General features: G+C 43.3%; 1 protein-coding gene across 1 annotated transcript in view; it reads left to right on the forward strand.

Annotated features, from left to right (window-relative positions):
- The window catches only part of LOC140453945 (dynein axonemal heavy chain 8-like), a 1,117,430-nt gene that overhangs the window by 703,622 nt on the left and 389,646 nt on the right, over positions 1-24,162 (forward strand). The window contains exons 46-47 of the mRNA XM_072548819.1: positions 8,237-8,323; positions 22,033-22,140. Of these exons, the coding sequence (XP_072404920.1) occupies positions 8,237-8,323; positions 22,033-22,140 (195 nt within the window). The remainder of the gene's footprint in view (positions 1-8,236; positions 8,324-22,032; positions 22,141-24,162) is intronic.

Here is a 24,162-nt window from a genome sequence, read left to right on the forward strand (position 1 = left end):
TATTCATATACCCATCCAAATGCATCTTAATTGTTGCAAATGTTCCAGTGTCCACCACTTCCTCTGGCAGCTCATTCCATACACGTACCACCCTCTGCGTGAAAAAGTTGTCCCTTAGGTCTCTTTTATATCCTACTCCTCTCACCCTAAACCTATGCCCTCTAGTTCTGGACTCCCTCACCCCAGGGAAAAGATTTTGCCTATTTACCCTACTCATGACCCTCATAATTTTGTAAACCTCAATAAGGTCACCCCTCAGCCTCCGACATTCCAGCCTGTTCAGTCTATCTCTATAGCTCAAATCCTCCAACCCTGGCAACATCCTTGTAAATCTTTTCTGAACCCTTTCAAGTTTCAGAACATCTTTCCGATAGGAAGGAGACCAGAATTGCACGCAATATTCCAATAGTGGCCTAACCAATGTCCTGTACAGCCGCAACATGACCTCCCAAATCCTGTACTCAATACTCTGACCAATAAAGGAAAGCATACCAAGTGCCTTCTTCACTATCCTATCTACCTGTGACTCCACTTTCAAGGAGCTATGAACCTGTATTCCAAGGTCTCTTTGTTCAGCAACACTCCCTAGGACCTTACCATTAAGTGTATAAGTCCTGCTAAGATTTGCTTTCCCAAAATGCAGCACCTCGCATTTATCTGAACTAAACTCCATCTGCCACTTCTCAGTCCATTGGCCTATCTGGTCAAGATCCTGTTGTAATCTAAGGTAACCCTCTTCACTGTCCACTATACCTCCAATTTTGGTGTCCTCTGCAAACTTCCTAACTGTACCTCTTATGCTCGCATCCAAATCATTTATGTAAATGACAAAAAGTAGAGGACCCATCGCCAATCCTTGTGGCACTCCACTGGTCACAGGCCTCCAGTCTGAAAAACAACCCTCCACCACCACCCTCTGTCTTCTACCTTTGAGCCAGTTCTGTATACAAATAGCTAGTTCTCCCTGTATTCCATGACATCTAACCTTGCTAATCAGTCTCCCATGGGGAACCTTGTCGAACGCCTTACTGAAGTCCATATCGATCACATCTACTGCTCTGCACTCATCAATCTTCTTTGTTACTTCTTCAAAAAACTCAATCAAGTTTGTAAGACATGATTTCCCATGCACAAAGCCATGTTGACTATCCCGAATCAGTCTTTGCCTTTCCAAATACATGTACATCCTGTCCCTCAGGATTCCCTCCAACAACTTGCCCACCACCAACGTCAGGCTCACCGGTCTATAGTTCCCTGGCTTGTCTTCACCACCCTTCTTAAATAGTGGCACCATGTTAGCCAACCTCCAGTCTTCCGGCACCTCACCTGTGACTATCGATGATACAAATATCTCAGCAAGAGGTCCAGCAATCACTTCACTGGCTTCCCGCAGAGCTCTAGGGTACACCTGATCAGGTCCTGAGAATTTATCTACTTTTAACTGTTTCAAGACATCCAGCACTTCCTCCTCTGTAATCTGGACATTTTGCAAGATGTCACCATCTATTTCCCTACAGTCTATATCTTCCATATCCTTTTCCACAGTAAATACTGATGCAAAATATTCATTTAGTATCTCCCCCATTTTCTGTGGCTCCACACAAAGGCCGCCTTGCTGATCTTTGAGGGGCCCTATTCTCTCCCCAGTTACCCTTTTGTCCTTAATATATTTGTAAAAAGCCTTTGGATTCTCTTTAATTCTATTTGCCAAAGCTATCTCATGACCCCTTTTTGCCCTGCTAATTTCCTTCTTAAGTATACTCCTGCTTTCTTTATACACTTCTAAGGATTCACACGATCTATCCTGTCTATACCTGACATATGCTTCCTTCTTTTTCTTAACCAAACCCTCAATTTCTTTAGTCATTCAGCATTCCCTATACCTACCAGCCTTTCGTCTCACCCAGACTAGAATATAATTTCTCCGGATTCTTGTTATCTCATTTCTGAAGACTTCCCATTTTCCAGCTGTCCCTTTATCTGCGAGCATCTGCCTCCAATCTGCTTTCAAAAATTCTTGCCTAATACTGTCAAAATTAACCTTTCTCCAATTTAGAACCTCAATTTTTAGATCTGGTCTATCCTTTTCCATCACTATTTTAAAACGAATAGAATTATGGTCGCTGGCCCCAAAGTGCTCCCCCACTGACACCTCAGTCACCTGCCCTGCCTTATTTCCCATGAGTAGGTCAAGTTTTGCACCTTCTCTAGTGGAGAATAACTTCCCTGATGTATTTCCGGGAATATCTTCTCTTGGCACAGCTATAATGCTATCCCTTATCAAAAATGCCACACCCCCTCCTCTCTTGCCTTCCTTTCTGTCCTTCCTGTAGCATTTGTATCCTGGAACATTAAGCTGCCAGTCCTGCCCATCCCTGAGCCATGTTTCTGTAATTGCTATGATATCCCAGTCCCATGTTCCTAACCATGCCCTGAGTTCATCTGCCTTCCCTGCTAGGCCACTTGCATTGAAATAAATGCTGTTTAATTTATTAGTCCTACCTTGTCCCTGCCTGCCCTGACTGTTGACTCACTTCTGTTCTCAACTGTACATGTCTCAGATTGATCTCTTTCCTCACTAACTCCCTGGGTCCCACACCCCCACCTTACTAGTTTAAATCCTCCCAAGCAGTTCTAACAAACTTCCCTGCCAGTTTATTAGTCCCCTTCCCCTTCTCCTTTCCCTTTGCAATCCATCCTTCTTGTACAGGTCACTTCTACCCCAAAAGAGATTCCAATGATCTAAAAATGTGAATCTTTCTCCCATACACCAGCTTCTCAGCCATGCATTCATCTGCTATATCCTTCTATTCCTGCCCTCACTGGCTCATAGCTCTGGGAATAATCCAGATATTACTACCCTTGAGGATCTCCTTGTTAAATTTCTGCCCAACTCTCTGTAATCTCCCTTCAGAATCTCAACCTTTTCCCTTCCTATATCATTGGTTCCAATGTGGACAATGACCTCTTGCTGGCCCCTCTCCCCCGTGAGAACATTCTGCACCCTCTCTGAGACAACCTTGAACCTGGCACCAGGGAAACAACACACCATTCTGCTTTTTCTCTGCTGGCCCCAGAAACATCTGTCTGTTTCTCAGACTACAGAATCCCCTAACACAATTGATCTCTTGGAAGCTGACGTACCCCTCGTTGTATTAGAGCCAGTCTCAATACCAGAATCTTGGCTGTTCGTGCTACATTCCCCTGAGAATCCATTACCCCTGCATTTTCCAAAACAGCATATCTGTTTGAAATGGGTATATCCACAAAAGACTGCTGCCCTAGGTGCCTACCTCTCTTACCTTTCCTGGAGTTAACCCATCTATATGACTGTATCTGAGACTTTCACCCCTTCCTATAACTGCCATCTATCACATACTGTTGCTGTTGCAAATTCCTCATTGCTTCTAACTGTCTCTCCAAACAATCCACTCGATCTGATAAGATTCGCATCCAACAGCATTTATGGCAGATATAATCTGCAGTAACCCTTAAATTCCCACATCTGACAAGAAGTACATATCACTTCAAAGGCGATTTTTGCTCCTTCACAATCTACAGACCCAGAAAATAACACCGTCTTATTCCTCTACAAAACACTGCACCAGGTTAAGTTAATAGTTATGGCTTATATTTTAAGTTTAATCAAGAGACTTATCTCCAAAAACATATATTCAAGAAAGAATCCACTATACTCACTACTGCAGCCTTTCTATTGGACAGACTTCAAATAATGATTAACTTATCTGATTCTGTGTTGTGAACTTAACCCAAACAGGTTCCTCCAAGATTAGTTGTGAAATTCAGTGTTTGTTAAATTTCCCAGATGCCCTCCGATGTCCAGCGATACATGAATTCAAAAATAGCAAAGACAGTAACTGTGCAGGTTCTCTCTTTCTCTCTCTCCTGCACTGTCTTCACCATGTGCTTCCTTTGTCTGCTCTTCCCCCTTTTAAAACTGCTGTTGTTTTGACATTTTTTCCAAAGTTCCAAAACAATGCAACAGCATATAAAACAATAATTGCTGCTCCTGGAATTTGAGGAAATCACCTCCAGCACCTAAAATACCTCAAAAAAAGGAGCAGCTGTTACAGCCAGAAATTTTTTCCGTCCTCCATCTTGGATTACCCAGAATCCCCATTTATAATCAAATGCAGATCGGCCTCAGCACTAATCAGTATGCCACATCATTCATTCCATCTTGCCAGTTTGAAAATTACCTATGAGTGCCGCTACTTGGCTTCCACTATTTCATTTCTCATGACCACATCCGAGCTTGACCGATCAAGCGCTTTGACCACAGATCGGTTATTACACACAACGAATGAAAGTTAAAAAATCACACAACACCAGCTTATAGTCCAACAGGTTTATTTGAAAGACAAGTTTTCAGAGCACTTCTCCTTTGTCAAGTAGCTTGTGGGGCAGGATCAGAGGACATAATATATAGTGATTTATAATATACTATAAATTCTGTGTCCTATGATCCTGCTCCACTAGCTACCTGACAAACGAGCAGCACTCCAAAAGCTTATGCTTCCAAATAAACTTGTTGAACCATAGTCTAGTTTTGTGTAATATTTAACTTTGTCCACCCCAGTCCAACACCAGCACCTCCACATCACAACTAATCAAAAACAGAACAATTTAATACTACAGTGAATTTTTCATTCTCCCTGCAATTCCTACTTTTATTGACACAGGAAACTCATAACTGTTGGTCAAGTGCAGGAAATGAGTCTCCTGAAATTCTATCTGATAAATTCTCTTGTTTACTTCTTTCATAGAATCAAAGAATCATACAGTGCAGGAGATGCGCTTGTTTGGTCAATTGAGTCTGTATCATCAAATACATACTTCTACCTACACTTCTCTCACTTTGTCACACTGGACTTATTGCTTTCATTATTATGACATTTCAAGTGCTCATCTCAGAACTTTTAAAAAAGTAACAAAATCCATAACTGAGTACTGAATTTGTAGTAATTAAGGTAAGGTATATGACTACCTTCTAGAAGAAAATTCCCATGTATATTATCAGTGCTGAGCATTGCTGCCTCACAGGGTTTTGGGCTTGATTCAACCCTCGGGTGACTGTCTGTGTAGAGTTAACAAGTACTTCCAGCACCTGTGTGGGTTTCCATCAGGTGTTCTGGTTTCCTCCCACAGTCCAAAGGTGTCAGGTTAGGTGGATTAATCATGCTAAATTGTTCATAGTATTCAGGGATGTGCAGATTAGGTGGGTTAGCCATGGAAAATGAAAGGTTACAGGGATAAATTAGATTACTTACAGTGTGGAAACAGGCCCTTCGGCCCAACAAGTCCACACGGCCCTACCGAAGCGCAACCAACCCATACCCCTACAGTTACCCCTTACCTAACACTACGGGCCATTTAGCATGGCCAATTCACCTGACCTACACATCTTTGGACTGTGGGAGGAAACTGGAGCACCCGGAGGAAACCCACGCAGACACTGGGAGAACATGCAAACTCCACACAGTTAGTCGCCTGAGGCGGGATAGGGAGAGGGGATGCTCGGAGGTTCAGCGTGGACTTGATGGGCCAAATGACATGTTTCCACACTGTACAGATTCTAAGATTCTATTAGTGTACGGAAGTTTCATTTACATTAGGCATCAGTGAGATCACATCAACAGTATTATGTACATTATTGATCTCTGATTTATAGAAGAATGTAAATGCATTGGAAACAGTTGAAAGAAGGTATTTATGAGACGAATACCTAGAATAGGCAGGTTGTCTTCTGGGTAGAGGTTGGACAGACTGCACTTGTATCTGCTGAAGTTTAGAAAAATGAGAGACAAGATCTTGAGGGATTCTTGACAGGACACACATGAAAAGGATGTTTTACCTTATGGGAGAACTTCGACCTAAGGGATGCGATTCAAAAATAACAAATTGCCCTTTTAAGACAGAGATAAGAAGAATGTTTTTTTTCTCAGTCTTTTGTCTGGAACCTTCCCTCCTCAAAATGTATTGCTTTGAACTTTTTAAGATAGAAGCAGATGGATTCTTGATAAGTAAAATGGTGAAACATCTTTGGTTTAGACAGAAAAGTGGAGTTGATATTGCAATCAAATCAGCCAAGAGGCTGAGTGGCTGATTCCTACTCCTTGTTCATAGATTCACATGTTCGTATAAATTGCAAGATAAATTACTCAGAGGATCCCAGGACTGACAGCTGAAAGTATGAGGAATGAATTTGGTTTGAATTAGCCTTTGGTGTCATGCACACTCGAAGGAGTGCAGTTAAAAGTTTGCAATGTGTCCAATTATGGAAGCATCTGAGGTGCAGTGTACCTAGGTACAGATACTAAAATATTTGTTACACAATTGAAAGAATAATAAATAAAAGTCCAGCATGAGAATAAAAAGTTTTTAAAAAATACTCAAGTTACAGTCCATTTCATCAATCCATGCCAGCACCTAGCCTCCAGCCCACACTGAGCCAAGTCTCCAGACCATGCCAAGCTTCAAAACTCAATGCATCACTTGCAATCCGCAAGGACCTTGCCTCCCCCGTGGCAGCCCCCAGTCTAGGACTCCCCTCCCCGTGTTGGACTCCTGTCTGGGACACCCCTCCCCACTCTGGCCTCCTGTCTGAGACCCCTCACCCCGTGCTGGCCTCCTGTCTGGGATCCCTCACCCCATGCTGGCCTCTTGTCTGGGACCCCTCTCCCCACGCTGGCCTCCTGTTTGGGATCCCCCCTTCCCCATGCTGGCCTCCTGTCTGGGACCCCCCTCCCCACACTGGCCTCCTGTCTGGGACCCCCCTCCCCACACTGGCCTCCTGTCTGAGACCCCCCTCCTCCTGTTTGGGCCTCCCCTCCCCACGCTGGCCTTCTGTCCGGGCCCCCGCTCCCTATGCTGGCCTCCTGTCTGGGACCCCCCCTCCCCGTACTGGTCTCTTGTCTGGGACTCTCCTCCCTGTGCTGGCGTCCTGTCTGGGACCCCCCCTCCCCGTGCTGGCCTCCTGTCTGGAACCCCCCCTCCCCGTACTGGTCTCTTGTCTGGGACTCCCCTCCCCATGCTGGCCTCCTGTCCAGACCCCGCTCCCCGTGCTGGCCTCCTGTCGGGGACACACCTCCCCACGCAGGCCTCCTGTGCCGGACCCCCCTTCCTGCACTGACCCCCGATCGCAGGCCCCCAATCGCAGACCCCCCTCCCCGCACTAGCCCCCGGGCCAGGACTCTTCTCCCAACTCTGGCCTCCTGTCCGGGACTGGGCCTCCCTGCACTGGCCCCCAGACCAGGACTCCCCTACCCGCACTGGCCCCTGTCGGGGAGTCTCCTCCCAACACTGGCCTCCTATCCAGGACTTCCATTCCTGAGCTGGCCTCTGGTCTGAGACGTCTGTCCCAACCCTGGCCTCCAGTCCAGGATCCACCTCCCCACGGTGTCCTCCAGTCCGGGACTCATGCTGGGAGTAGCCTATAATGCTGGCCTGCTCTGGGACTGCCTCCCATGCTGACCAGGTTTTGGACTCACCTCCCAGGCTGGTTTGGTCAGGGTGACATTCCATGAACAGCTAAACTCAACAAGTCAGTCCTCAGACCTACTTACAGTTTGAGAATAAATTGAGATTATTTCAGTCCTAAGAGCTTAATTGATTTGCTTTACTAAATAAAACCATGACTGTGGAACCACAGCAACATGATTAAACTTTAACTCCACTCTGGACAGTTAGGAATGGAGAATAAATGCTGGCTTAGCCATTTATTCCCATGTCCAATGAACTAATATGAAAAAAGAGAATATGACATCTGAATTTGCTGATGACACAACAATAGGTCAGAAACTAATAAAGATCCTGCAAAGGGATTTAGATAAGGTAACTGACTGGGCAAGAATTTGACAGGTTGAATATCATAGATAAGATAAACATCACTACTTTTGCAGGAAGAATAGAAAAGCAAGTCTTGTTTTGCAATAGATTGCTGATCTCCATGGCACAGAAGGATCCAGTTATTGTATTACATGAATTGCTAACTGTTCATATGCATGTACAATAAATTATTGAAAAAGCAGATGGAATATTGCTGATGCATTACAAAGACATCAAGTATAAATTGTTTCTATTGTCCAGACCTTTCTGAAACTGCACTGAGACCCTGTGTGTAATTTCATAATTTCTTACTAAACACACGTCTTCAATTATCTTTCAATTCACATCATTGTAAGAATTCTTTAATCTCTTTTTTTCTCCCTCACAGAATCCTGGGTATGCAGGACGCCAAGAACTGCCAGAAAATCTAAAAATTCAATTTCGGACAGTAGCCATGATGGTACCAGACAGACAGGTGAGAGACATTGTTCAAACCTGAGATGTTGCATATATCCAAAAATATAAACTCAAGTGAACTTTAATTCCAGTCCACTGAATTGAAATCTACTGCAAGAAAGAAATTTCATAATGATATATGTTTTAATTATTGTTTGAGACTATGTCCTGGCAAAACACAATGGCAAATAAGGCCTAACATTGAAAATCTTACCCCTGGATACAGCTCATTCCATTTTCTCATGGTCAGTGTGGAGTTGGCTTCAGTTTTGTGCTTATGCGCTATATGGACATATCTGGCCAATTAAATCAGCAGTTGCTTTCACTAAAGTGGGATTTTGGCAGATCTGTAGTGTGGGACCCAGAATGTGCAAGTTCTGTCTGATAACAGTAGATTTTCACTTTTAATTTGGGTAGCCAAGTTTTTAATGAAAATTATATTTTGAATATGGGCATTGTTGGTTAGGTCAACACTTATTGCCAATCTTGAATCACCCTGGAGAAGGTTGCAGTGAGCAGCCTTCTTCAACAGCTTCAGTTCTTGAGATATAAGTACATGCAAAAGGCTGTAAGAAAGAGAGCACTCCAAGATTTTGTCTCAATGACACTGAAGGAATGGTGGTATCTTTCTAGGTCAGGAATGAGTGATGGCAGATAGTAGTGTTCCCATTGTTACGACATGGGGCAAACCTCACTGCTAATTTAAACCAGACACACAGAAAAGCTCATCTCGCCTCGTAATCTGTTAAAGCATGAATGACATAGAACTACCCAAATCCCACTATTTAAAGAAAAAAATAATCATTTATTCATTAACTCCAAGAAAAGAGAATATCAAACAACAACTATCTACATTGTAAGCCTCCTTTGTCTGATCGATTTATTTACCTCCCACCCTATAACACTACATGGATCAGATAAAATCCCCAAATAAGATTTACAAAAAAAAAAATTCAAAACCAGCTAGCTGTCTATTTTCGCTTTGTTTCTTCCTGTCTTCTTTTCTTTGGTATTCTGCTTCACAGGCCTTTCATAGATAAAGGTACCTTTCAGAGATCGGATCTGTGGGCAGACTGTATTGGTGCTCTTTGCCTCCCTAGCTAATGGTTCAAAAAGATTGATTTTTATACCCCAAAACATCAGATTGTCTCATTGGTTTGATGTTGTCAAAATAGTGATATTCAAATTCAATTGGGCTTTGGTATCTTGGGCCATAATTTAAACTGATTGGCTAAATTCGAATTGTTGTCTCGCAACTCACTACCTGAGCGGCATCTCAAATGTTATATCTTCAAATTATCCAGTAGACTCAGTGCCTGCAGTCACTCACATTTCAGGCTTGCCAGCTTTCACTCTTAAAGGTACAGCACATGCCTACAACTTCATAGCGCCATACATCTGCTGCCCTTGCCCTTCCAAATGGTAAACGGTGTGAGTCAGAAGATGCTGTTGAAGGAGCCTTAGTGAATTATGGCAGCACATCCTTTAGATGGGTACACACCACAGTCACAGTGCATTAGGATTGAAAGGAGAACAATATTTTACTTTGAGCAGAAGATTGTATGAGATTAGTCTTACCATGTCATGGCAGAATGTAAGTCATGATACTGGCTCACCACTATGTTTCAGCTGCAAATAGAAACACTCAAGTCTTAGCGTTTCCCCACAACTGAAATGAGGTCTGTTTGATTGTAACAAGATCTGCCAAGTAGACTACATGGAATATAAGTTCCCTGAGCCCAATTGGGGATCCCTGGCTGACAGATAAAAATTAGAATGTCAGACATCCTGACACTCTTAAGAGTTGGCTGTGAGCTGGATTAGTGTGAAGACTTTCCACATGTGAATGAAGGGTGGCTTAGTGATGGGATACCAACCTCTGTGTGGAGCTATTTCAGTGGTGACAAGAATGATGTAACCATGCAAAAATGCCTACCCGCTGAAACCCAACTGATCTTTAAACAGTCACTACGACTGACTTTATCATTGGAAAATGCAGCAAATGGAGCACATGAGTTGCAAGGTATTGCAATGGACCCCTTTGCCAATCTGACTGAGCTTGGGGAACACCACATAGCCTCACTCAGAACATGTCCCCTCAGTCAACCCACAGCAAAACACCAAAACAAAACCAAGCATTGGCCAAATGGTTAAAAATTTCTTCGGGATCTGGGCTGGAAACCCATTGTAATTGATGCTGATATGTGGACTCAAGACAGCAAAAGGCTCCCACTATACCTAAATTGAGTAAGAGGTCAGTATCCAGGAGAGTGCACAGCCTGGAAAGTCCACTGAAATCTGGTTTAGAATAGTTCAACTGCTTAACAGCATCCAAATCAGAATCAATCAAAATAAATGCTTTGTTAAATGGTCACTCAGTTCTAATGGAGATAAAGACCAGCGTGGCAGTTTCAGTGATCATGAAGTCTGCCTTAAAACACAATTCACTGTGGACTCTAACCCTTAAGTTTGTGAAAGACTTGAGCTAGACTGAGAACCTATGCCTGGGAGCCTTTCCAGATTAACGGTACAACTTCGGATCTGCTCTCTTATGAAAAACAGTTGTTTCAGTTACCACTGATTGGTGTAAAAGGCTCAGGCCCAAGCTCAAAGGGGGGAAATTGGTTGAGAGAGATTTACCTAGATTGGCTCAACATTTTTCAATGAGAAAATGGCTGCCTGAGTGAAGGTCTAATTAGATTCCTAGAAGATTTTCAGCAAGGTTTAAGGATTATCCATGAAGCCAAGGCCAATTTGCATGTTGACCAGGAAGCAATTCTGGAAGGCCTGTCCAGTGCCATTTGACTTCCAGACAAAAGTAGAGGCAGAAATCAGGAGGCTGGAAAGCAAAGGAACCTTCAAACCAGCCCAGTTTGTGGAATGGGCAGCATTGGTTAGACTGATTGTAAAGCATAATGGGCCAGTTCGCCTTTGTGGGGATTTTAAACAAAAAGTAGACTGCTTTTCACAGCTGGATAAATATCGAATTCCTCACATAGAGGATTTATACACAAAGCTGGCAGGGGGACTGTGCTTCACAAAGCTGGACGTGAGCCACACGGGCTTGCGGTTGTGTTTAGGTGAGGATTCCCAGAAGTATGCTACAGATATTACTCATGAGAGTTTGTACCAATATACAAGACTGCTATTTGAGATATTGTCCGCCTGTGAGGTTTTTCAGCAGACCATGGAGAACAGTTTACAAGGTCCATCCCAGGCCACCATTTACCAAGGTGGCATGCTAATAACAGGGAAGACCCATAAAGAACACATGGAGAACCTAAAAATAGTGTTATGAAGATGTGGGTATACTGTACCTTTAAGACAGTTAAAAACTAACCGAACTACCTGACACAACAACGAGTGTTCTGAAAAAGATATAATGTAACATTTGGTCAAACAACTCGATCAGCTGGTTACCTGAGGAAACCAAAATAAATTCAAATTAGGCCAATTAGTTTAAATTACACCCTGAAAAAAGTTTGAATTTAGTATATTGACAATCTTAAAAGCCAATTACACAATCCAATGCTGTGGAAGAATAAGACTGGGGAAAATTGAACAATTGGGAGGAGAACTGTCAAGCCAGCAACCACATGGAGACTGCCGGGAGAATAGTTCTCTTAAACGTACCTTTATTGATCAATGATCTGTGAAACAGAAATCCCTAAGAACAAAAGAAGACCGAGGAAGAGAAGATTTGACATCTGGCTGGTTTTGAAAACTTGAATTTTTGATAAAGGTAGAAGGAGAATGTAAAAGATAGGTTAGAGAAAAAAATAGTCATTAGCTAATTATTCTCTGTTATACTTTAAGAAATAAAGTTGTTAACTTTTATTTTAAATAGCTCTTGGCCTCTCGAATTTTCACAGATTGCTGCACAGGATAAATCTTTTCTGTGTTGCTGGTTTAAATTAAGTAGGAGGGTTTACTCCATGTGTTCCAAGTTGCGATTTACTCCATATATATAAATATTTAATCTCCATATATATAAATATGTCAAAACTCTGCCACATTATGATGAGAAAGATGTTGAAGCCTTGTTTATTTCATTTGAAAAATTGGCTAAGCATTTGGTGGCGTGGTCCAAGGATTTAGTGGGTAATGCTAGTTCAGATTAAACTGGTAGGCAGAGTGAGTGAGGTATTTGCCACACAGTCAGATAAGGTGTCAAGAGGTTATGAAGAGGTTAAACAGGCTATGTTAAGTGCTTCTGAGTTGGTACCAGAAGCATATAGACAGTGGTTCAGAAACATAAAGGAACCAGGTCAGACTTACGTTGAGTTTGAAAGAATTAAACATAGTCATTTTGATCAATGGCTGCGTGCTTTGAAAATAGATAGGACCTTTGAGGCTCGAAGAAAGATTATTCTGCTGGAGGAGTTTAAAAACTCACTTCCAGAGATGGTAAAAATTCATGTGGAGGAACAGAAAGTTCAGGAAGTGAGAAGGGCAGCAGGATTAACAGATGAGGACACGTTGGTGGACAAGGCAAGTTTCCAGCCAGAATTTCATCCTATGAGGGATAGAAGTTGGGATAAGGAGAAATCCTACCTGATGAGAAAACGGTAAAGAGCATTGCTAAGAATTTACCACAGGATAAAAAAGAAGCCCAAGAGGGTAGAAAGGAGGTGAAAGGCCTCAGGTGTTTCCACTGTGATAAAGTGGGACATGTTAAGTCATAGGCCTGGTCATTAAAGAAAGGTCCTGTGGGAAAAGATGTGGAAAGAGAAGCTAAATCAATGGTATTAATGAAGCTGGTAAAGGAGACCCCAAGAAGAGCTGAGGAACTGCAGAAGAATGCACATCCTGCAGCAGAGAGCGGCGGGAGCTGGGTGGAAGTGAAGTTGGAGCACAGAGCTGGTCGGGAAGGTAAGTGGTTGTTAGTTGAATGGAGAAGGAACCAGTGACACGACACGTGTAGTGTCTCCCATCCTCCCTCCTCCTCTAACCTAAAAAAAAAGGACTCAGTCGGCTGAACAGGTAAGTTACTTAGTGTTCTTGTTTTGGAGACTAAGTGTAGAGTTGTGGCAGCACAGGCAGTGGAATATTCCTCTTGCAGGATGTTTGAGGTAGGGGTGACCACTGATGCTCCTGCTGACTTCATCTGCAGGAAATGCAGCCAGCTCCAGCTCCTCACAGACCATGTTAGGGAACTGGAGCTGGAGTTGGATGAACTGAGACTTATTCGAGAGGCTGAGAGGGTGATAGATAGAAGCTGCAGGGACATAGCTATGCCAGAGAACAGAGGTAGCTGGTAACAGTCAGAGGTGGGAAGGGGAGGAAGCAGGCAGTGCAGGGATCCCCTGTGGTTGTTCCTCTCAACAATAAGTATACGCTTTGGATACTTTTGGGGGGGACAGCCTAGCAGGGGTAAGCTGCAGTAACTGGGTCTCTGGCACGAGGTCCGGCTCTGAGGCTCAGAAGGGAAAGGGGGAGAGGAGGAGAGCGCTAGTTATAGGAGACTCTATAGTTAGAGGGACAGACAGGCAGTTCTGTGGACATGGGCGAGACTCTCAGTTGGTTTGTTGCCTCCCAGGTGCCAGGGTCCGAGACGTCTTGGAACGTGTCTTTAGAATCCTTAAGGGGGAGGGTGTGCAGCCAGAAGTCATGGTGCACATTGGCACCAACGACATAGGTAGGAAGAGGGGTGGGGAGGCCATTCAGGAGCTCAGGGAGTTAGGCTGCAAGCTAAAAGCTAGGATGGACAGAGTCGTCATTTCTGGGTTGTTGCCGGTGCCACGTGACAGTGAGGCAAGGAATAGGGAGAGAGTGCAGTTGAACACGTGGCTGCAAGGATGGTGTAGGAGGGAAGGCTTCAGGTATTTGGACAATTGGACTGCATTCTGGGGAAGGTGGGACCTGTACAAGCAGGACGGGTTGCACCTGAACCAGAAGGGCACCAATATCCTGGGAGGTAGGTTTGCTAGCACTCTTCGGGGGGGTTTAAACTAATTTGGCAGGGGGATGGGATCCAGACTTGTAGTCCAGCAAGTAGGTTAGCTGTTTGTCAGGATGTCCAAGAATGCAGGGAGGCTGTGGAGAAGGTAGCACTGACAGGGAATACTTGTGGACACAGAGATAGGTTCAAGTGTGTATACTTCAAAACAAGGAGTATCAGAAATAAGGTGGGTGAACTTAAGGCGTGGATTGGTACCTGGGACTATGATGTTGTGGCCATCACGGATAGAAGAGGGACAGGAATGGTTGTTGGAGGTTCCTGGTTACAGATGTTTCAGTAAGATTAGGGAGGGTGGTAAAAAAGGAGGGGGGGTGGCGTTGCTAATTCGAAATGGTATAATGGCTGCAGAAAGGCAGTTCGAGGGGGATCTGCCTTTGGAGGTAGTATGGGCTGAAGTCAGAAATAGGAAAGGAGCAGTCACCTTGTTGGGTGTTTACTATCGGCCCCCCAATAGCAGCAGAGATGTGGAGAAACAGATTGGGAAACAGACTTTGGAAAGGTGCAGAAGCCACAGGGTAGTAGTCATGGGCGATTTCAACTTCCCAAATATTGATTGGAAGCTCTTTAGATCAAATAGATTGGACAGGGTGGTGTTTGTGCAGTGTGTCCAGGAAGCTTTTCTAACTCAGTATGTAGATTGTCCGACCAGAGGGGAGGCCATATTGGATTTGGTACCCGGTAACAAACCGGGACAAATGATGGGCTTGTTAGTGGGTGAGCATTTTGGTGATGGTGACCACAATTCTGTGACTTTCATCTTGGTTTTGGAGAGAGATAGGTGCGCGCAACAGGGTAGGGGGAAGGGTAAATACGATGCTGCAAGACAGGATCTGAGGAGCATAAATTGGGAGCATAGGCTGTCAGGGAAAGATGTCGTTGAAATGTGGAACTTTTTCAAGGAACAGATACGGTGTGTCCTTGATATGTATGTACCTGTCAGGCAGGAAAGAGATGGCCATGTGAGGGAACCTTGGTTGACAAGGGAGGTTGAATGTCTTGAAAGGAGGAAGAAGGAGGCTTACATAAGGTTGAGGAAACAAGGTTCAGACAGAGCGTTGGAGGGATACAGGATAGCCAGGAGGGAGCTGAAGAAAAGGATTAGGAGAGCTAAGAGACGATGTGAAAAATCTTTGTTGGGTAGGATCAAGGATAACCCCAAGGCCTTTTATGCGTATGTGAGAAACATAAGAATGACGAGAACGAGGGTAGGTCCGATCAAGGACAGTAGTGGGAGACTGTGTATTGAGTCGGAAGAGATAGGAGAGGTCTTGAATGAGTCCTTTTCTTCAGTATTTACAAATGAGAGGGACCGTATTGTTGAAGAGGAGAGTGTGAAATGGACTGGTAAGCTAGAAGAGATACTTGATCGGAAGGAAGATGTGTTGGGCATTTTGAAAAACTTGAGGATAGACAAGTCCCCCGGGCCTGACGGGATATATCCTAGGATTATGTGGGAAGCAAGAGAGGAAATTGCAGAGCCGTAGGCAATGATCTTTTCATCTTCATTGTCAATGGGGGTGGTACCAATGGACTGGAGAGTGGCGAATGTTGTGCCCCTGTTCATGAAAGGGAATAGGGATAACCCCGGGAATTACAGGCCAGTTAGTCTTACTTCGGTGGTAGGCAAAGTAATGGAAAGGGTACTGAGGGATAGGATTTATGAGTATCTGGAAAGACACTGCTTGATTAGGGACAGCCAGCACAGATTTGTGAGGGGTAGGTCTTGCCTTACAAGTCTTATTGCATTCTTTGAGGAGGTGACCAAGCATGTGGATGAGGGTAGAGCAGTGGATGTAGTGTACGTGGATTTTAGTAAGGCATTTGATAAGGTTCCCCATGGTAGGCTTATACGGAAAGTCAGGAGGCATGGGATAGAGGGAAATTTGGCCAGTTGGATAGAGAACTGGCTAACCAGTCGAAGTCAGAGAGTGGTGGTAGATGGTAAATATTCAGCCTGGAGCCCAGTTACAAGTGGAGTTCCACAGGGATCAGTTCTGGGTCCTCTACTGTTTGTAATTTTTATTAATGACTTGGAAGAGGGAGTCGAAGGGTGGGTCAGTAATTTGCAAACGATGCAAAGATTGGTGGAGTTGTGGATAGTGAGGAGGGCTGTTGTCAGCTGCAAAGGGACTTAGATATGATGCAGAGCTGGGCTGAGGAGTGGCAGATGGAGTTCAACCCTGTCAAGTGTGAGGTTGTCCATTTTGGAAGTGCAAATAAGAATGCGGAATACAGGGTTAATGGTAGGGTTCTTAGTAAGGTGGAGGAGCAAAAGGACCTTGGGGTCTATGTTCATAGATCTTTGAAATTGCCACTCAGGTGGATAGAGCTTGTAAGAAGGCCTATGGTGTATTAGCGTTCATTAGCAGAAGGATTGAATTCAAGAGTCGTGAGGTGATGTTGCAGCTGTGCAGGACCTTGGTAAGGCCACATTTGGAGTACTGTGTGCAGTTCTGGTCGCCTCACTTTAGGAAAGATGTGGAAGCTTTGGAGAGGGTGCAGAGGAGATTTACCAGGATGTTGCCTGGAATGGAGAATAGGTCGTACGAGGATAGGTTGAGAGTGCTAGGCCTTTTCTCATTGGAACGGCGAAGGATGAGGGGTGACTTGATAGAGGTTTATAAGATGATCAGGGGAATAGATAGAGTAGACAGTTAGAGACTTTTTCCCCGGGTACAACAGGGTGTTACAAGGGGACATAAATTTATGGTGAAGGGTGGAAGGTATAGGGGAGTTGTCAGGAGTAGGTTCTTTACCCAGAGAGTGGTGGGGGCATGGAATGCGCTGCCTGTGGGAGTGGCTGAGTCAGAATCATTGGTGACCTTTAGGAAGCAATTGGATAGGTACATGGATAGGTGCTTAAGCTAGGACAAATGTTCAGCACAACATCGTGGGCCGAAAGCCCTGTTCTGTGCTGTTTGTTCTATGTTCTATGTTCTACTTGTTAACCATAATGGATGTGGCTACCAGATTTCTGGAGGAAATTCCATTGCGGAGTATCAAGGCAGAAAAGGTGGTAGAGGAGTTTGTAGTTTTCTTCACATGGTATGGGCTACCCAGAGAGATTCAGTCGGACCAAGGGTCAAATTTTACTGCTAGGCTGTTTAAGGAGGTTATGGACAGCTTAGGTATACAGCACTTTCAATCCAGTGCTTGTCATCCTGAATCCCAGGGAGCTTTAGAAAGGTTGCACCAGACCTTGAAGATCATGTTGAGAGCATACTGTCAAGACTACCCAAATAATTGGGATCAAGGTATCTCATTCGTATTGTTTGCCATTAGAGATGCCCCAAACAAATTTACTTAGTTCACTCCGAGTTAATATTTGGTCATGAAGTGAGAGGCCCTTTGAAATCAATTAAGAAAAATTGACAGGACCAAAGTCAGAGATCTCACATTTAGCTCATGTATTGGAGGTGTTGGAGAGATTAAATCGAGTAGGTGAGTTAGCTAAACAGCACCGAAAGAAGCACAGTGCAGAATGAAGCAGGTAGCAGATAAAAGCTGTTAGACTTGGATGTTTTTCCGAGGGGATGAAGTATTCATACTATGACCAGTGATAGGAGATCGCTTCAAAGCCAGGTTTAATGGTCCCTGTCAAATTGAGGAAAAGTTGAATCAGGTGAACTAATTAGTAAAGTTGCCCGGTAGAAAAAATAGGTATCAGGTATGTCATGTGAACCTGTCGAAACCGCATCATACTAGAGAGAAAGAACTGGAGAGTGAGGAATCAAATCCAGATGATATGGATTTTGATGTGCCTCAAAAAAAATTTTGACGAGTGGGATGGGTTAGTAAACTATCTGTCTCAGAATCATTGAATGCAGTTGAAAGATTTGTTACTGCAGTATGAGGACATATGTAAGAATTAGATGGGGAGGACTAATGCTATTGTACATGAGGCAGACTTAAGGAATACCGCTCCGATAAAACAACACGTCTATTGGCTTAATCCTTTCAAAGCCAGACAGGTCCAGATGGAGATGGAGGCCATGCTCAATGAGGACATCATCAAACCAAGCCAGAGCAAGTCAACTTTGTCTGTCATGTTATTTCACAAACCAGATGGGACTCAACAATCCTGCATGGATAATCGAATGTCAATTGCAAAATTGGACTGATATCCAATTCCTAGTATCGAGACAGTTGGACAAGCCAGTTAAATCACGAACCTGGACTCAATGTGTCATTACTGGCAGGTAACTTTATCAGAGTTGGTGAAAGAAATTTCTGTGTTTGTAACCCCAAATGGGCTATGTCTGTTTAAAGTGATGCCATTTGGAATGAAGAATGCACCCATCATATTCCAAAGGGTCATGAACAGAATTGTGGCTGGGTTAACAAACTGTGCAGGAAGATGTAGTTATCTTTAGTAAGTCCTGGAAAGATCACATGGTACAGTTGGCAGAGCTCTTTGAACGGCTTTTGCTTTACGAGAAGCAAAACTGGTGATAAACTTAAATAAACAGAATTCACAAAAGCAGAGGTGACATTATTGGGACATAACATCAGTCATGGAAGGTTGACCCCACGGAACTCAAAGACAAAGGCCATCGAGGAATTTCCACGACCAACCTCAAAGAAAGAGGTGATTTGATTTTTAGGACTTAGTGGATTCTATCGGAAGTTTGTTTGAAACTTTAGCAGTGTAGTGGTACCGTTAACCGATTTGCTGAAGAAGAACACAAAAGTTTCAGTGGACAGAACCATGCCAGGAGACATTTGACCATTTGAAAGCCATATCAACCACCAAACCAGTTTTAGCTACTCCAAACTGTTCAAAACCTTTTAAAGTCAGCATTAATGTTAGTGACATAGGAGTTGGAGCTGTACTCCTACCGAAAGATGAGGATGGGATTGAACTGCCAGGTGGTTACTTTTTGAAGAAGATCAACATCCACCAAAGGAAATACTCCATGATTGAACATGTCAGAGACAGTTGTGTACATTGATCACAATCCACTTACATTCTTAGAACGCTCTGGCTAATGTAGAGCATAAAGACGCCTAGAAAGAGAAGAAAAGTTTGGATGTCATGTTTGGAGGGAGGAAATTCTTCCAGTACCTTTATGGCTGTAAATTTGTAATAATAATGGACTACAAACCCCTCGGCCCACTAGAAAAAGGACAAGGCAGTGCTGCCCGTATCTGCAGACCAAATTCAGAGGTGGGCTCTGCTATGAAGTACATGTAATTACAAGTGGGAACATTGTCTGGGAAGCTAAGTAGCAAATGCAGATACATTGAGCACCTCCAGCTGACAAATGCACCACTGGAATTCTGCCACTGGAGGAGTCTGCTTTGAATGCAAAAAGATCTGGTTCTGGCAAAATTGAAAAAACTACTGACGATGGGGGAAACCAAGGGGCCATCGCAACCAGAATTGAAACCCTTTTGAACCCAGAGAGACCAGATTGGTCTGGTGGCAAAGATGGTGCCTGAGGATTAGTGACTTTAATTTTGATTGAGTCTGGTGTAGATGGCAGTGAAGCGATGGCAGAGAGATAGTGGTGTGGACATCATCACCAGTGATGGCCTCTCTTCAAGCATTATTTTAGTTTTTTTCCCTTGTTCTTAAATTATTCAAAATAGCACCATTTCATGATAACAAATAAAAGCTTTTCTGTATTTGGTTGTATTCCTGAAGTAAAATACATATGTCATTAAAATGAAAGATCAAAAAAGAATCACAGTTGAGGGTGCATATTATTATGGGAAGCAACTGTGATTGTCCCAAGAAAGGTTTGCTGCCAGTTACTGGCTGAACTCCATCAGGGTCATCCAGAGGTTTCCAAAATGAAGATGTTGGCATGAAGTTATGTCTTGTGGTCAGGATTGGATGCAGACATAGCTGTGTTGGTACGGCAATGCCCAGAACACCAACAAGGATAAAATCACCACCAGCAGCTCTCCCATGGTCGGACTTGGTTACATATCAGGTGCTGTCATGGGCCCCATGTTCCTAGTCATTCTGGATGCCCACTCAGAGTGGCTGGAAGTGCATAGAGGTCATTCATCAAATACAAGGATGACAATAGAAAACATTGCACGTCTTTTGCAATACATGGATGCCCAGAAGGGTTGGTCACAGATAACGGGCCATCATTGACCAACAGGGAATTTGTGTATTTCTAAAGTCAAATGGCATTTGACATATAAGGACAGTTCTATACTATCCATCATCCATTGGTCTGGCAGAAAGAACAGTCCAACTTGAAGGCAGGCTTAAAGAAACAACCTACAGATTCACTCGATACCAAGCTTCAAAATTTCACAGTTTTGTCATTGGCAGGGTAGGACATGTTCAGGATGCTGTGCCTGCTCAGTCACATTCTTCTTTCTGCTATTTCTATTTCTTCATTTCTTTTTTGTATCTAAATTCACCGTTCCTTTTTTGCAGACACAGTGGAGGAAGGCAGTTGCATGGGCTTGCTGTGGCAGTGGGGTGGAGCTGGATGTCTGCTCCTTGGGGCCATGTTGGTCACAGCTCCAGCTCCTGCTTCATGGTTGATGACTTGGTGGGTCTGGTCCTTTCTTCCTGGTGGCAGTGTGGCAGTTTCAGTGGTGGTGGCATGGTGATTCCAGTTCATTCCTTGTGCCTATGGCGGTGATGTGGCGGCTTCAGCAGTGACCAAAGTGGTGACAGCTTGAGTGATACCTTCAGCATCAGCAGCATGGTGGGTCCAGTCTGTTCCTCCTGGCTAGGGTGGCTATGTGGCAGTTTCAGTGTCAGCTTTGGCAGCGGCAGCATGGTGGGTTCAGTCTGGAAAACCTTGTCTTAACGGCCTGAAACTGAATCAGGAATGCCAATACCAGACACAGGATTCCATTAAGTGAGAGAGATCGTTTCCTTCAGGGGACAATGTTTGGTGTAAGAACCAAGGGAATAGCCCTGTATGGGTAAGAGGCATGATTGATGTGAGATCAGGCCCAGTGATGCCTGAAGTTTGGGTGGGTGCAACAGTCCTGAACAATCATGTAGACCTATAAAAGCTTCAAATTCACAAATAGGATGGGAGCAAAATGTGCCTGGCTCCTCAGAACAATCAGAAAGGCTGGCAGAACCCCTGGGTTCTCCCTCCCTGTCAAGCATTGAAGAGACTTCAGAATTTGTGATGGACGCTGCAGGTATCACCACCTTGACATCCTTGCCACCTGAAGTAGCGAATGAATTTCTTCCGAGACACAGTGGGCACAAGAGTCAAACAGTTGTGCATTACACGCCACTCGTATCAGAGGCAGGGACAGAGAAGCCTGACCCAGTGCTAAAATACCTCAGGACAAGCTCCAAGAAAAAGAACCACGCTATGTCCCCAGACTCAAAGGGGCCAGGATGGAATGATCGTAATGAGGTCAGGCAAGTGAGCTTCTTGGAATATGAGTTCCCTGATTGGGGCTGTGGCTGTTAATCTGGCCCAATCAGGTAGCTCTGGCTGAGAGATAAAAACAGGAGTGTCAGAGGTTCTGCTCTCTCTGAGAGCTGGCTCTGAGGAAGCAGGGTCAGTGTCACATGTAAATTAGAATGATATGGTTATGTGGTACCAGCCTCACTGGAGTTATTTCAAGGGCAAGATGAATAAATATGGAATTTAGGAAAGTAATGTGATTGGGCTTACAAGGGAATAGATAACAGGCTAAATTTATGCTATGCTTGTTCAGTAATTTTGCATTTTACTTTATTTAATCAAATGCAACTATATGTATATTTTTATTTAATTCGAAGATGAAAAATTGTTTCATAATATAATTCTTTCTGACTGTTTCAGATTATTATAAGGGTCAAGCTTGCTAGTGTCGGATTTTTGGATAACGTATTGCTAGCTCAGAAATTCTTCGTACTTTACAAGCTCTGTGAAGAGCAACTCACAAAACAGGTATGTAACACACTTCAACTAGAATTGAGATGCAAAGATTGAAGAAATAATGAATACTTAGGTTTAACATCTTATAAATCCATTTGCTCACATTCAAAATGCTAATTTTATTTTTCAGCAGATTTATCTTTCACTCCTCCATCTAATTCAATTAATTTTTTTCCCTTATGCTTTTGAACCTTTGGAATGAATGTCATTTCCCATATGTTGTATGTCCACATTAATTAGCAGATAAGCTACAGAAACATTTATCTAGTTATACTAGGGACCTTCACAAGAATGTTTTCATTCTCAGAAAATTATTTATATTATACAGACAGAAATAGCTATAGATCTTCATTTTATCTCACCCATAACACTAAATATGTGCGTTCTGGGATTAGTTACATTGCAAACCAAAATGTTCCATTATCGTTCTAACACTGCTATTTACCTGACAATGTGCAGGATTGCCTCATGGATATCCTGTCTAGAAAATGCAAAAAGAGGAGATGGGAACTTGAGAGGGAGTTCAGATTGGATAGAAACAAAAATGATAACAGGACAACAACAAAAGCAGTGAAGAACTTGGAAAATAAATTAGGAGAAATAGAATAGGTCCATGAAGTGTTCTTGGCAAACAAGATTAAGCCCAATCCCAAGGCATTTTATGTGTATGTTAGAATTAAGAAAGTGCACAGGAAAAGGGTCTGCTCAAGGCCAAAGAAGGGAATTTATGCTTGGAGTCAGAGGAAGTGGGTGAGGTCCTTAATAAGTACTTCACTTCGGTATTCACCAAGGAGAAGGACATGGACGATGGTAAAAGCAAAGTGGGGTGTATGGATATTCTGAAGCCTGTGAGCATTAAAAAGGAGGTGGCGTGGGATGTTTAGAAAAAAAGCATTAAGGTAGTTAAGTCCCCAGGCCCTGATGGGATTTATCCCAGGTTATTTAAGAAGAAAATGGAAGAGATTGCTAGGACCTGGACAGAGATATTGTATCCTCTTTAGCTGAATGTCAAGGGTCCTAGAAGACTGGAGAATAGTCAATATTGTTTATTTGCTTAAGATAGGCAGCAGGAATAAACCAGGAATTTATAGACTGGTGAGCCTTACATCAATGGTAGAGAAATTATTAAAGAAGATACTTAGGGACAGGATTTATGCACATTTGGAGAAGAGTGGATTTATGGGAGATAGTCAGCAGGAGGTGGGGGGAATCTTGTCTCATGAATTTGATTGCATCTTTGAGGAAGGGATGAAGATGATTGATAAGGATAGGGCAGTGGATGTTGTCTACATGGACTTTGCTAGAGCATTTGACAAGGCCCCTCATGGTAGGCTAGTCCAGAAGATTAATTTGCATGGATTCCATGGTGAGTTGGCAGGTTGGATACAAAATGGACCTGATCATAGGAGACAGAAAGTAGTTGTGGATGAGTCTTTTGTGACAATCTATGATATTGCATAATGGAATGTCCTCTGGGAATCTAGAGGACATGCCCATTATTGTTAAACGTTTATTTTAAGTAGGGGTCCTACACAATCCATCCTTGTAAAAGGTTCCTCAAATGCAGAAATGGTTATTAAAGGTAAGGGTTTTATAACTACCTGTGGTTTTCTAATTACCTGACATTTATGACATGTTTGATAAAATTCAACTCCATCTTTGTGCAGTCCAGGCCAGTAAAAATGCTTTTGCATTTTAGTATGAGGTTATCTTACCCCTAAATGACCTCCTACTGGGAGTACATGTGCTGCCCACAACACCTCCTTCCTATAACCTACTGGTAGCATGACTTGATGAACTTCTGCCCATTTCTCATTTGGCTGAAGATATGATTATCTCCATTTTCCCATTAAGACAACATTTTTAAGATAGTAGTGCTCAGGGATATATTCAATTTCTTACTTCATGTATGCTTTTTGATACAATTGCTTTATCTTTTTCATCTTTCTGTTGTAACTCAGTTAATTTCTCTGAGCTAAAAATATGCATGTTATCCTCAACGTGTTCCTGTTTTGCCAATTTTGTCTCACTCGT

Source organism: Chiloscyllium punctatum, chromosome 3 (assembly GCF_047496795.1).
Source record: "Chiloscyllium punctatum isolate Juve2018m chromosome 3, sChiPun1.3, whole genome shotgun sequence".
NCBI lineage: Eukaryota > Metazoa > Chordata > Chondrichthyes > Orectolobiformes > Hemiscylliidae > Chiloscyllium > Chiloscyllium punctatum.